This window comes from Salvelinus sp. IW2-2015, linkage group LG28 (genome assembly GCF_002910315.2).
Source record: "Salvelinus sp. IW2-2015 linkage group LG28, ASM291031v2, whole genome shotgun sequence".
Classification (NCBI taxonomy): domain Eukaryota; kingdom Metazoa; phylum Chordata; class Actinopteri; order Salmoniformes; family Salmonidae; genus Salvelinus; species Salvelinus sp. IW2-2015.
The window spans coordinates 5,370,552-5,386,036 of record NC_036868.1 but is presented as its reverse complement, the minus strand read 5'-3'; the positions used below and the strand labels follow the sequence as shown (position 1 = coordinate 5,386,036).

At 44.3% G+C, this 15,485-nt stretch overlaps 1 protein-coding gene across 1 annotated transcript in view; it reads left to right on the top strand.

The window, feature by feature from the left end:
- Positions 1-35: 35 nt before the first annotated feature.
- The window catches only part of LOC111954418 (palmitoyltransferase ZDHHC14), a 27,334-nt gene continuing 11,884 nt past the window's right edge, over positions 36-15,485 (top strand). The window contains exons 1-5 of the mRNA XM_070435739.1: positions 36-329; positions 863-1,122; positions 10,831-10,991; positions 13,675-13,833; positions 14,284-14,421. Coding sequence (XP_070291840.1) covers positions 878-1,122; positions 10,831-10,991; positions 13,675-13,833; positions 14,284-14,421 — 703 coding nt within the window. The 5' untranslated portion in view covers positions 36-329; positions 863-877. The remainder of the gene's footprint in view (positions 330-862; positions 1,123-10,830; positions 10,992-13,674; positions 13,834-14,283; positions 14,422-15,485) is intronic.

Sequence of the window (15,485 nt, the reverse complement as noted above, 5' to 3'; positions counted from 1 at the left end):
TAACGTGTGCGCGCATGTGTTTGTTGTTGGGGCTGCTGTACATTGTAGGCAGCCGCAACACAGGCAACGGGTGGCGAGCTGTTGTTGCAGTGTTACAAATGTCTCTGCTTTCAAAACCATGAAGGCATGAACATAAGATTACGCGTCTCCACAACAACACTATAAAATCATTATTTTACCGAATCGAGAGAACTGTGAGAATGTGAGGTGTATCAAGTATAGGCTATTATTGCTACCAACCAACGAAGACCGCGGACACGACGTTATTGTACTGGCGGCTTGCAACGAGATCCGTGCACCTCTAGAAATCCAATCGGCGCTATTCTGCAGTAAAATGCCCGTCTTTTATTTTGCGTATATCCTCGTTGGAGAATTGCATTTTTATACACTGAGTGGCTAAACGATTGGTTGTATCTTCTCTGCACTTAAATGTGAAAAGCATTATTCTCTTTTAAGGACACTCGAAGGACGTCTTTATGACTGGGTTTCTTCTCGCGTCCTCCACATTTTTTGATTGCATTGTGTTTACATAAGTCTGTCCAGTAACGCCTCGCTAGTGGCTACAGTTACAGTTTTTAAAAACACAATGGAAGTGTTATTCAAACAATTGAGGCTATGTTTATTTTCACACTGACAAAGTGGTATAGCTGATCAAATTCAGGAGGATGCACGTCCAGAAAATGAAACTTATAAAAAAAAGTATTTAAGCATTTTTGTTGTTGTACTGCAATGTATTGTACAGAAATTGACATTTTCTGACAGCATTACATCATCACTGTGCCAAAGGATCAGGAACAAGCACGGAGCACGTCTTTAACCCCATTTATCAGCTGCCCCTGAATTCTTTGTATTGTTTTGCAAGGTGCACTATTTACAGATGCATCTCGGACTTGATGAGCCGGTGCGAGAATGTCAGTATAACCCGATCTGCACGCGCAACTCATCGTCTATGGAGACCTCGGGGCACAAAAAGAAGAGGACTCCCCGCAGGAAGTGGCAGATCTTCCCTGGCCGAAATAGATTCTACTGTAATGGAAGGGTCATGATGGCGAGACAGACCGGGGTCTTCTACCTAACCCTGGTCCTCATCATGGTCACCAGCGGGCTTTTCTTCGCATTCGAGTAAGTGCAAATTACACTACAGTAGCTCATGCAAGACCTCATCATTTACAGGTGTGAACAGTCATTTTTAAAAGAGTGACAAAGTTTTTAAGTGTGCCACACTTAAAGGAAATTTAACCCTAAAACTATCTTTTGGTATTTGTTTCATTGGTGATATAGTCTCAAAATGTTTTTCATGTCAGCAAACAAGTTTTCAAGATATATACCTTCAACATGTATTTTTTTAATTAAGCAGGTATAATGGCTCTATTTCTCTATTTTGAAAGTTGTATATCTTGAAAACTAATGACACATATACCAAAAGAAAATGTTAGAACCCCCCCACACACACACACTTTGCTTTTGCTATCTCTCTAATCTGTTTCCATCCCAAATGGCACCCTATTCCCTATACAATGTGCATCTTTTGACCGGGGCCCTGTTAAAAGTAGTGCCCTATGTAGGGAATATGGTGTCATTTGATACACATACCCCACTGATTTATGAATGTAGCTAATTGTCTATCTTTATATAGAAAGAGTTTGGGAGTATGCAATCTGGTTTCCACTCGGGTTATGGATGTGTCACTGCAACCTTAAAGGTCCTCAATGATGTCACCGTTGCCCTTGATTCTAAGCAGAATTGTGCTGCTATTTTTATTGACTTGGCCAAAGCTTTTGATACGGTAGACCATTCCATTCTTGTGGGCCGGCTAAGGAGTATGGGTGTCGCTGAGGGGTCTTTGGCCTGGTTTGCTAACTACCTCTCTCAAAGAGTGCAGTGTATAAGTGTAACGGATGTGAAATGGCTAGCTAGTTAGCGGGTACGCGCTAGTAGCGTTTCAATCAGTTACGTCACTTGCTCTGAAACCAATATGTAGGGTTTCCCCTTGCTCTGCAAGGGCCGTGGCCGCTTCGTGGGTGTCAGTTGTTGATGTGTGCAGAGGGTCCCTGGTTCGCGCCCGTGTCGGGGCGAGGGGACGGTTTAAAGTTATACTGTTACATAAAGTCAGAAAATCTGCTGTCTCAGCCACTGCCTGTCACCAAGGGAGTACCCCAAGGCTCAATCCTATGCCCCACGCTCTTCTCAATTTACATCAACAACATAGCTCAGGCAGTAGGAAGCTCTCTCATCCATTTATATGCAGATGATACAGTCTTATACTCAGGATTTTGTGTTAAATTCTCTACAACAAAGCTTTCTTAGTGTCCAACAAGCTTTATCTACCCTTAACCTTGTTCTGGACACCTCCAAAACAAAGGTCATGTGGTTTGGTAAGAAGAATGCCCCTCCTCCCACAGGTGTTATTATTACCTCTGAGGGTTTAGAGCTTGACGTAGTCACCTCATACAAGTACTTGGGAGTATGGCTTGATGGTGCACTGTCCTTCTCTCAGCACATATCAAAGCTGCAGGCTAAAGTTAAATCTAGACTTGGTTTCGTCTATCGTAATCGCACCTCTTTCACCCCAGCTGCCAAACTAACCCTGATTCAGATAAACATCCTACCCATGCTAGATTACGGAGACATAATTTATAAATCGGCAGGTAAGGGTGCTCTCGAGCGGCTAGATGTTCTTTACCATTTGGCCATCAGATTTGCCACCAATGCTCCTTATAGGACACGTCACTGCACTCTATACTCCTCTAAACTGGTCATCTCTGTATACCTGTAGCAAGACGCACTGGTTGATGCTTGTTTATAAAACCCTCTTAGGCCTCACTCCCCCCTATCTGAGATATCTACTGCAGCCCTCATCCTCCACATACAACACCCATTCTGCCAGTCACATTCTGTTAAAGATCCCCAAAGCACACACGTCCCTGGGTCGCTCGTCTTTTCAGTTCGCTGCAGATAGCGACTGGAACGAGCTGCAACAAACACTAAAACTGGACAGTTTTATCTCAATCTTTTCATTCAAAGACTCAATCATGGACTCTCTTACTGACAGTTGTGGCTGCTTTGTGTGATGTATTGTTGTCTCTACCTTGTTGACCTTTGTGCTGTTGACTGTGCCCAATAATGTTTGTACCATGTTTTGTGCTGCTACCATGTTGTGTTGCTACCATGTTGTTGTTATGTTGTGTTGCTGCCTTGCTATGTTGTTGTCTTAGGTTGTGTTGCCTCTCTTGTTGTGACGTGTGTTTTGTCCTATATTTATATTGTATCTATTATTATTTTTTAATCCCAGGCCCCCGTCCCCGCAGGAGGCCTTTTGCCTTTTGGTAGGCCGTCATTGTAAATAAGAATTTGTTCTTAACTGACTTGCCTAGTTAAATAAATWAAAWAAATAAAAAAATAAAGAGAGAATGTTGTCTAGACTGTTTTTCCCTGGTCGTTACATATCATTTCAGAAAACCATGACACCAACCATCTAAGATTGTTCGGAAATACTTTTAGTAGTAAAATTAGCATTCCTGCCTCATCATTTTTTTGAAATATATTTTGATCTCTTAGGAATTAAGGTAATTGATTGCGCCCAAATGTTCAATTTTGTGATATTCAGTAAATATAGTACCAAACATACGATTTGGATCAAACTTTTCTAACAAAGAGTAAGACATGAGGAATCCAAATAAATGGTTAAGAGCCACCCATGGACCCCCCCACCCCCCACACCAATACCACCCCAACAACCAGTATACAGTATCAGGATGTAGGCTGGAACATAAACCAAACAACTTCAATGACTAATTTCTCTGAACAGGGGGAGAAAACATCATCAAATTCACTGAGAATACAATACATAGGATGACGAAACAATACTCTGAGCCGCAGCTCCATACTTGTCAGACATAGTGAACTGATACTTTATACTGGTTGTTGGGGTAGGATTGGCGTAGGTTGTGGGGGTCCATGGGGGGCTTTAAGTTTGATTCAAATCGGATGTTCGGAACTATATTTATTGAATATTATATTAATCCTATAAATTAAAATGGCCAATTTGGGTTCAATCAATTAGCTTAATTTCTCAGATATCAAATTATATTTCAACAAAATAATGTTGCAGGAATGCTACTTGTATCTGTTTCTAACAACAGAAACATTTTAGAACAATCTGAGATGGCGGGTGTCAATCAATTTTTTTGTGCTTTTTGAGGTGGAACGAACGACCCCCCCCCCCTCCCTTCCAAATGGTCACAGAATTTAGTTTCGCCAAGCAGATGAAATTTACTCCACTCAGTCAAGTGTCAAACTTTGGGTGAGCAGAGCTCCAAACATTGCAGAAACTTAGTGGTTCTCAATCCTCATTGGTCAGGAAAGATATTTGTGATAGTAATGAGTTACTTGTTTTTGGGGTCAGGTGAATGCCTTCCTTGGTGGGCTGATGTATTTCATTTGGGTTTTCCGGAGCTCTGACATGCATAGATGTTGAGAAATATGAACACAAGGAGGTCTTGTGATGGTTGTGCAGTCCGCATGGTCGGGGGTACAGGACAAACCATCCTTTCAACTTAGTCAGCAAGTCTCATAGTCATCCTCTGGGATCCTGTCTCGCATGTTGAAGGTCTGAAATGTTTTCGTGGCTCTCTAAGCTTCTGCAGGTTTTCAAAGGGTCATTTTTAAAGGTTTATATAATTGCAATCTTGCAATCAAGATGGGTTCAAATTCAGAAACTTTTTGGATTTGTTTAGTGTATCAGCCTGAACATTTCCATTTTAGTCATTAAGCAGACAAGCCTGTAATTCAATGGCCTAGGCTATTCATTGAGTGATGAAATGCCACAGATGTAAGTCAGTCAGATATGCAGATGTCTTCAATTATAAATTTGAATGACAGCTCATATCCTGCTCACTGTTATGACATGCAAATTCATTCATTTGAGAGTGACACCGATCCTAATATGTAAAGAGAAAATTGGGAGATGACTGACAGATATTTTCCGGTCGGTCTACCCATCGTTCCTTCTCTGTTGCCTTTCATTCCTCCCACGTTCCATACCTTCCAAAACATGGCACCCCAGTGTTCCCGTTTCCATGGTAACAGTTTCCTCTTAGGCTTTTTGTGTCCTGTCGAACCAACAGCCTGCATCTCCAAGGCAACTAGAGAAGAGTCACCAATTGTTCCAGTTTGATTTGGTCTCCGTCCCAAATGGCATCCTGTTACCTATATAGTGCACTACATCGGTAATAGGTTGCTATTTGGGACTCAGACTTGGTCTCTGTTTGTTGTGTTTGACTAAAGATAAGACTAATGTAATTGCACTCCTCTAGCCAGAACGGAGAGCGTCTCTAAACTACAGCCAAAACATTCATCCATTTATAGTACAACATGCTCTGGGATTTGCCTGGGAAACATTGGACAAATGGTCCAATGAATGAAACATAACAAGGACGAATTGTGTCGTGATTCAAACTTGGAATGGATCAACTTCTGGTTACTCATTGCATTGTATAAAGCCTGAGGATGAAATGAGAAACTCATGCCTGAATGTTTACACATCTCCTACATTTGCATTTTAGTCATCTAGCAGATGCTCTTATCCAGAGTGACTTACAGGAGCAATTAGGGTTTAAGTGCCTTGTTCAAGGGCACATAGACAGATTTTTCACAGAGTCGGCTCGGGGATTTGAACCAGCGACATTTCGGTTACTGGGCCAACCCTCTTAACTGCTAGTCTACCTTTTTTTAAATAGGACTACTTGGAAACTTGCTGCAGCTATTTCCAATCCTAGCATGACGAACTGATAAGATCTGAGTTTCAGTCTAATTCAATTCCAGCGTAGCCGCCTCACAGATCCAAAGTAGCAGCCGTACAGATCTCATATCTGTTCACACTGACTATGCTAAGTGAATAAAAGCATGGTATTTCACTTCATGGCTAGTACCATTAAATATTTAATATAGTTTTATGCCAAGACTATAACCTGATACCAATTACTCAAACCTGCGCTCAACATGCCTCACTCTTTAAATCATGGGGATCTTGATGTCCAATATTGTAACAGCCCATAGAAGACTTTAAGGAACAGACGTGGGGTTAAGAGATTTTGATTGGATATTGTGCCCACCAAAATATTAACGGATTACATGGACATGATGCTTCCCAATCCTTTTCCTAATTCAAATCAAATGTTATTGGTCACACACATATTTGTTATTGCGGGTGTAGCGAAATGCTTGTGTTCCTAGCTCCAACAGTGTAGTAGTATCTAACAATTCACAACAATACACAAATCTAAAAGGAATTAAGAAATATATAAATATTAGGACGCGCAATGTTGGAGTGGCATTGACTAAAATACAGTAGAATAGAATAAAGTATATCCAGATTAAATGAGTAAAGCAGTATGTAAACAGTGATTAGTGTTCCATTATTAAAGTGGCCAGTGATTCCATGTCTATGTATATAGGACAGCAGCCTCTCAGGTGCAAGGTTGAGTAACCGGGTAGTAACCGGCTAGTGATGGCTATTTAACAGTCTGATGGCCTTGAGATAGAAGCAGTCTCTCGGTCCCAGCTTTGATGCACCTGTACTGAACTCTCCTTCTGGATGATAGCGGGGGGAACAGGCCATGGCTCGGTTGGTTGATGTCCTTGATGATCTTTTTGGCCTTCCTGTGACATCGGGTGCTGTAGGTGTCCTGGAGGGCAGGCACGGTGATGTGTTGGGCAGACCGCACCACCCTCTGAAGAGCCCTGCGGTTGCGGGCGGTGCAGTTGCCGTACCAGGCGGTGATACAGCCCGACAGGATTCTCTCAATTGTGCATCTGTAAAAGTCTGTGAGGGTCGTAGGGGCCAAGCAGAATTTCTTCAGCTTACTGAGGTTGAAGAGGTGCTGTTGCACCTTCACCACACTGTCTGTGTGGGTGGACCATTTCAGATTGTCAGTGATGTGTACCCTGAGGAACTTGAAGCTTTTAACCATCTCCACTGCAGTCCCGTTGATGTGTATAGGGGCGTGCTCCCTCTGCTGTTTCCTGAAATCCACAATCAGCTCCTTCGTTTTGTTGATGTGGAGGGAGAGGTTATTTTCCTAGCACCACTCCGCCATGGCCATCACCTCCTCCCTGTAGTCTGTCTCATCATTGTTGGTAATCAGGCCTACTACTGTTGTGTCGTCTGCAAACTTGATGATTGAGTTGGAGGCGTGCGTGGTCCCGCAGTCATGGGTGAACAGGGAGTACAGGAGGGGGCTGAGCACGCACCCTTGTGGGGCCCCTGTGTTTAGGATCAGTGAAGTGGAGGTGTTTTCCTACCTTCACCACCTGGGTGTGGCCCGTCAGAAGTCCAGAACCCAGTTGCACAGGGCTGGGTTCAGACCCAGAGCTATGAGCTTAATGGTGAGCTTGGAGGGTACTATGGTGTTGAAGGCCGAGCTATAGTCAATGAACAGCATTCTTACAAAGGTAGTCCTCTTGTCCAGATGCGATAGGGCAGTGTGCAGTGCGATGGCGATTGCATTGTCTGTGGATCTATTGGGGCAGTAAGCAAATTGAAGTGGATCTAGTGTCAGGTAAGTTGGAGGTGATATGATCCTTAACTAGCCTCTCAACACTTAATGCTGACAGAAGTTAGTGCTACAGGGCAATAATAATTTAGTTCAGTTACCTTTGCTTTCTTGGGTGTAGGAACAATGGTGGACATCTTGAAGCAAGTGGGGACAGCAGACTAGGATAGGGAGAGATTGAATATGTCCGTAAACACTCCAGCCAGCTGGTCTGCGCATGCTCTGAGGACGCGGCTTGGGATGACGTCTGGGCCGGCAGCCTTGCTAGGGTTAACCCATTAAATGTCTTACTCATGTTGGCCACGGAGAATGAGAGCCCACAGTCCTTGGGAGTGGGTCGCTTCGGTGGCACTGTGTTATCCTCAAAGCGGGCAAAGAAGGTGTTTAGCTTGTCCGGGAGCAAGACGTTAGTGTCTGCGACGTGGCTGGTTTTCAATTTGTAATCCGTGATTGTCTGTAGACCCTGCAACATACGTCTCGTGTCTGAATTGCCACTTCACTTTGTCTCTGTACTGATGTTTTGTCTGTTTGATTGCCTTGCGGAGGGAATAACTACACTGTTTTGTATTCAACCATATTCCCAGTCACCTTGCCATGGTTACATGTGGTGGTTTGCGCTTTCAGTTTTGCGCGAATGCTGCCATCTATGCACGGTTTCTGATTTGGGTAGGTTTTAATAGTCAGTGGGAACAACATCCCCTATACACTTTCTGATGAACTCAGTCACTGTGTCCGTGTATACCTCAATGTTATTCTCAGAGGCTACCCGGAACATATCCCAGTCCGCGTGATCAAAACTATCTTGAAGCATGGATTCCAATTGGTCAAACCAGTGTTTTAACGGGTAATTCATGTTTGAGTTTCTGCCTATAGGAAGGGAGGAGCAAAATGGAGTTGTGATTTGATGGGCGGGGGAGGGCCCTGTAGGCATCCTGGAAGGGGGAGTAGCAGTGATCGTGTTTTTCCAGAGCGAGTACTACAGTCAATGTGTTGATAGAACTTTGGTAGAGTTTTCCTAAAATTTGCTTTGTTAAAATCCCCAGCTACAATAAATGCGGCCTCAGGATATGTGGTTTCCAGTTTGCATAAAGTCCAGTGTTGTTCCTTGAGGGGCGTTGTGGTACCGGCTTGAGGGGGTATATACACGACTGTGAGGTATTCTAGGTCGGATGAACAATAAGACTTGAGTTTCTGTATGTCATCACAATCACACCATGAGTAGTTAATCATGAAACATACACCACCACCTTTCTTCTTCACGGAGCGTTCTTTATTCCTGTCTGCGCGATGTACTGAGAACCCAGCTGGCTGTATTGACGGGGACAGTATATCCCGAGAGAGCCAGGATTCCATAAAACAGAGTACGTTACAGTCCCTGATCTCTCTGGAAGGAGATCCTCACCCTGAGCTCGTCTACTTTATTGTCCAGAGACTGAACATTAGCGAGTAATATACTCTGAAGCGGTGGATGATGTGCACGCCACCTGAGTCGGACTAGAAGTCCACTCCGAATACCTCTTCTCCCTCTGGCGGCGTCTTGGAGCAGCCTCTGGGATAAGTTCAATTGACATGGGGGGTACGAACAAAGGATCCAAATCGGGAAAATCGTATGCTGCTATAGACCCAGGCTATGAGAAGAGAAGAATGGCGTGTCTGGTCATTTGAAGTAATAAAGTGAAAATAAATATGAAGGCATACCTTTCATTTCATGCTTTTGTCACGGATGCCAGTCGAGGAAAATGCTTGGAAATCTTCTCTTCTCAGGCTGAGGCCAGTAGATTTCAGTCAGTGGATACGTCCCAAATGGCACCCTATTCCCTATATAGTGCACTACTTTTGACCAGAACCCTATGGGGTGTGTTGAATTGTGCCACAGAAAGCTTTCCAGGAAGGCCATTCCTCCTTGGCCCCGGCCCCAGTCTTGTCATCTAATGACGTTAGGTACAGAGGACAGACAGTACAGTAGTGCTAACCAACATCTGTTCATGAACAAAACACTAGGCATGGTTTAAGTGAGTTTGTTGTTACAAGTGAATCAAACAATTATGTGTGTGTGCACATTCCTGTTTATCCTAACAGTTTTATTAGTTGTGAACTTTCCACCCACCTAGATACAGCAATAGGCTGAGAGAGGCTGGACTGAGGGTTTGTAGGCCTGTTGTAAGGTAGGTCCTCACCAGACATAACTGGCAACAACGTCGCCTATGTGCACAAACCCACCGTCGCTGGACCAGACAGGACTGGCAAAAAGTGCTCTTCACTGACGAGTTGCAGTTTTGTCTCACCAGGAGTGATGGTCAGATTCGCGTTTATCGTCGAAGGAATGAGCGTTACACCGAGGCCTGTACTCTGGAGCGGGATCGATTTGGAGGTGGAGGGTCCGTCATGGTCTGGGGCGGTGTGTCACAGCATCATCGGACTGAGCTTGTTGTCATTGCAGATATCTCAACGCTGTGCATTACAGGGAAGACATCCTCCTCCCTCATGTGGTACCCTTCCCGCAGGCTCATCCTGACATGACCCTCCAGCATGACAATGCCACTAGCCATACTGCTCGTTCTGTGCGTTATTTCCTGCAAACAGGAATGTCAGTGTTCTGCCATGGCCAGCGAAGAGCCCGGATCTCAATCCCATTGAGCACGTCTGGGACCTTTTGGATCGGAAGGTGAGGGTGAGGGCCATTCCCCCCAGAAATGTCCGGGAACTTGCAGGTGCCTTGGTGTAAGAGTGGTGTAACATCTCACAGCAAGAACTTGCAAATATGGTGCAGTCCATGAGGAGGAGATGCATTGCAGTACTTAATGCAGCTGGTGGCCACACCAGATATTGACTGTTACTTTTGATTTTGACCCCCTCTTTGTTCAGGGACACATTATTCCATTTATGTTAGTCACATGTCTGTGGAACTTGTTCAGTTTATGTCTCAGTTGTTGAATCATGTTATGTTCATACAAATATTTACATGTTAAGTTTGCTGAAAATAAATGCAGTTGACAGTGAGAGGATGTTTATTTTTTTGCTGAGTTATATATATTTAACTTTTGAAAACTCTCAAAACTTACATAAACTGCAATTCAAATTGATGGTCAGCTAGCTAGAAGGATGTCTTTAGTCCCAAAACGTACTATTCTTTTCCAGGCCTTTTAAATGTTGAGCTCGAGGTGATTTAATCCTCCAACCACTAGAGTGTCCGAAGTTAGGGGGTGTCCGATGTTGGGGGGGAAATTAGCTACATGCTTTTCCATTCCTAATTATTTTTGTTCCTCCCCTCTTCCAGCTGCCCGTTCCTGGCGTCCAACCTGACCCCGGCCATCCCGGTGATCGGAGGGGTGCTGTTTGTCTTTGTTCTGGGGATGCTGTTCAGAGCCAGCTTCAGTGACCCGGGAGTCCTGCCCCGTGCCACACCCGACGAGGCTGCCGACCTGGAGAGACAGATTGGTAACTATGGAGACCACCTGGTTTCCTAACAGTCCAGGGTTCTGGTCAAAAGTAGTGCACTATGTAGGGAATACGGTGCATTTTGGGACTTTGCTGAGGCAGAACTCTGAGGTGGCTGCTTCTCCTTGTTTGTGTTCCACTAATGAGGCAGATAGATTTGTTATCAACGTGAACTTCACCCGACCTCTATTAAACGGCGTGGATCGAGCCAATCACGTGCCGCCCTCTAATCGCCTGTGTGTGCGTGCCAGTGAGATGATAAGGTGTTCAGAGATGACATCAGCTTTGAGAGGTGCTTTGCCCTGAGCACAATGGCATGTTGTCCAAACAGCCTGATTTTAAGGGACTCATTTTAGAGTTCAATTTAGAAAAGATCTCAGCCGTGTCGCAAATGTTTTACCATATTCCCTTTTGGTACAATACTTTTGACCAGGACTCATAGGCCTCTGGTTTAAGGTAGTGCAATATGTAGGGAATAGGGTGCCATTTGGGAACCAACCCTCCTTTATCACTGGTGCAAGACACTTGTTCCCTTTTGTTATGAGACACCCAATCCAATGCAAACCAAGAAGAATGAGTCAGGGATGTTCATTGAGAGAATCTGTGTTATACAGACCGAACAATCAATGTATATTTAGAACTGTGTTTTCCCTGTGAATACAGCATTCCGGAACAGACCTGTCAATCACAAAAGAGTCATTACTGAGAGAATGAGCAAATTTGGGCATTGCTTGCTCTGCATCTAACTCCAGCTTTCTTATAGCAGGAGAGAAAACGTTTCATGTTTGCGTCCCAAATGGCATCCTATTCCTCATGTAATGCACTACTTTTGACCAGTCCCCATAGGGCTCTGGTCAAAAGTAGTTCACTATATAGGAAATGGGGTGCCATTTGGGACATAACCGATGTTGTATACATTTGATGAGGAAGGGTGGAAAGAATTCTGTTATATTTACTCAGTTTGGTTGTTTAGTGTATGTGGCCAGTCACTATGTGATGCACGTCTAGAAATAACATCTGCACATCCTGTATTAAAGGATCTAGATGTTCTGGACTGTACAGTCAACTCTACAAACAGGAAATTGGTGCCAATTGTTGTCAAAATCGTGCCTACAAACAATACCTATAAACGAGAATGACATTTTGTTTATTAAACGTTGATGAAAAGTAATATTACAGGCCTGCACTGAAAAAGCAGTGAACTTATGGAGAGGTAGTCTTGTTGTCTGTTTCACAACCTAAACGTCTTCAAACTACTACTTTCTCTTTCTCCCACGCTTCTTCAGTCTCGCTCCCGAATGTTAGCTTTGGAGCAGCTCGATGTGTTTTCAATTCTAAGCTGCTTTATTTGCTGCTTTCCACAACTTGCAGTCCCACAATGCATTCTGTCTGGTGTCTGCCGTGCTTCTCTCTCACTGTGTCTTTCTCTCTCTCTCCTCCTTTTTATATAGACTTGTCATCATTCCTGCACTGTTTCAGCAGGAGTCGTGTTAAATGCATTCACAATCCTCTGTGTATAAGAATGACGTGAATGTGATTGCAAGTGATCTCATTCCCTTTCCGCAATATACTTAATGTATGCTCTGTTCCGACGCTACTGTCACCGCCACTGTCAATGTCATGTTTTTCATATGCACAAAGTCGTGGTTAAATATTGAGGTTAAACATCAATCCAATAGATGTTCACCACATTGATACTCCGTTGTCGCCTAAAACTTGATAGGTAAATCTGCAATATTTAACTTTTTGAGCGACCCGACCAAATTCACATAGAAATATCTGTTATAGATCTGTCATTCTCATTTAAAGCAAGTCTAAGAAACAGTAAATATGTTCTATGTGCGCTATTTCTATGCTTCCCATTCTTAAGTTGAGTTTTTGTGCCTTTTGGTTTTGTACACCAGCTTCAAACAGCTGAAAATACAATATTTTGGTTATGGAAAATATATTTCACAGCGGTTTAGATGGTAGAATGGTTTTATACACTATCCTTGCTTGTTTTGTTACATAAACTGAAACTATTAGAGTTATAGCAACCAAGAAATGGCGGAGCGATCTTTAACGTTTATACACTCCATTTATATTAAACAATAAACCAGCGGTACAGTGCGATGAAATGTTAACAAGTAATGATGCAGCGTATGAATACAATGGTCCAAGGCAGTGATGCAGAGTGAGTGTTATGCAGGGCTGCATGGCCGTCCCTTTGGCCCCCACCCACCGGGMGCCCCCCCCCCCCCASMCCMCAAYAGCTTTTTCTGGATCAATTAGGTGTGCGCCCCCATCTCCAAGCAGGAAGAGCATGCAGTGTGTGTGTGGGATGAGTGCTAGGTCCTGCAGATGAATAATGTAATGTTAAGTAAACACTGTACCACCGTGCCCCAGGTGCCTGCCGCTGTAAATTGCATCAGCGAGGAAGCCAGTAAAATGTGCTGACTGTGAAAGCCTATACTGTTGATGTGATTGCGTGACTTATTTTGTTTATTACAGGGAACAGGGAAATAAAAACAGAGCCAGAGCCCCCTTGGATACAGGAGTTCGTATCTGGCCCTTACCAGACTGGCTGTGCTTTTAGAAATAAGATACAGCTCTGAGACTGCACTGGATATCCAACATAGGAAAACAAAGGAATATGCTTCCCTTGTGAACTAAATCTGACTTGGTCTTGTGTGGTCCTCTTCAGACGCCGCTAATGGCCCCAGTGGTCCAGGGTACAGGCCGCCCCCGAGGATCAGAGAGGTGGTCATCAACGGGCAGACGGTCAAGCTTAAGTACTGTTTCACCTGCAAGATCTTCAGGCCCCCACGGGCCTCGCACTGCAGCCTGTGTGACAACTGTGTCGGTGAGTGGAGTAGACCTGGACCTCACTCAGACGCTCAGGCTTCTTTCTGTGGGAACATAATAGGAGAAACTGACTAACTCCATGGCTGTTCCATATGTATGACTTTTAAACCATCTACTCTCCCCTGTCTTTCCACTTTTTATTTCCTTTTCTATCCGCTACCCTCTTCCCTCTTCACCTTTAATTCTCTCTTCCACTCTTCCACTCTTTACACTTTTCTGTTTCCCTTTCTCTCCACTTCCCTCTCTCTGTTTCTCTCACTCTCCTCTTTCTCACTCTCCTCTCTCTCTTTCTCTCACTCTCCTCTTTCTCACTCTCCTCTCTCTCTGTTTCTCTCTCCCCTCTTTCTCTCTCTCTCTCTCTCCTCTCTCCTCTCTCTTCTCTATTCTCTATTCTCTATTCTCTATTCTCTCCTCTCTATTCTCTCTCCTCTCTCCTCTCTCTCTGCAGAGCGTTTTGACCACCACTGTCCCTGGGTGGGGAACTGTGTTGGGAAGAGGAACTATCGTTTCTTCTACCTCTTCATCCTGTCCCTCTCCTTCCTCACCGTCTTCATCTTCGCCTTCGTTATTACACACGTCATCCTGAGTGAGTGACTCCGACCACACACACACACACACACACACACACACACACACACACACACACACACACACACACACAGAGTGGTGATGCCCTGAGATAAACACAAAACTCAGTTTGACTGCTCAAACTCCCCAAACAAGTCTCCTGTACACGTCAGGTACCCTGAACATACTGTTTGTTATCCAGATAATATCAACAAGGACAAGATGAGGGAATATATTACCCTGGTATTTCTCTTATAGGTATCAATCTTTTTTTCCCCCTAGACCTCTTTACTTAATTTTCCTATCCCGATACCCTGCAGTGCAGCGTTTCCCACGGTGTTTTCAGGTGAATTTAACAGTCAGCAGTATATTCACATAAACAAAGGCCACACCCTCTAGCCATGAGCAACACTACCTCCTAGGGCACTTCATCTCTGTAATGGATGAGATGGGCTCTGACATCGATCAGCCCCTYTCCCTACCTCCCCTCTGCAGAGTACTGCCCTCCCTCCCTGCTCCCCAGCGGAGGCTGGCAGCAAAGCTGGTGACATGGCTTCTCTCACTCTCTCTCTGTGTGGGGAGACACTGTACACCACAGATCAGTCAGCAGACCAGGGGCATTATGTCTCAAGCCTCTCAGAGGAGAAGTGCTGATCTAGGATCAGCTCCCCCCTGTCCATGTAATCTTTTACTCTGAGATACACTGAGCTTGATACATACGGCCCCAGGGGTGTGCACACTGCAACCCCAGTCTGGGGACCACAACTCACTGTGCAGGGAGAGAGTCAATGAACGCATGGCCTGGTTTTAATTATATACCTGTTTGTTTCTAAGTCATTTCCCACAATGGCTTTTCTTGGTGATTATGGCTTCGCTACAGGCGATAATGTATCAGTGATCAGCAGTAGGCCCATTGATTACTGTACCTAACCGGGTTGTGGGGATTGATTGTGGTTAGTGTGTCCTATGTGTAGCCTAGAGATGTATTTTTATTTAACTAGACAAGTCAGTTAAGAACACATTCTTATTTTCAATGACGGCCTAGGAACAGTGGGTTAACTGCCTTGTTCAGGGGCAGAACGA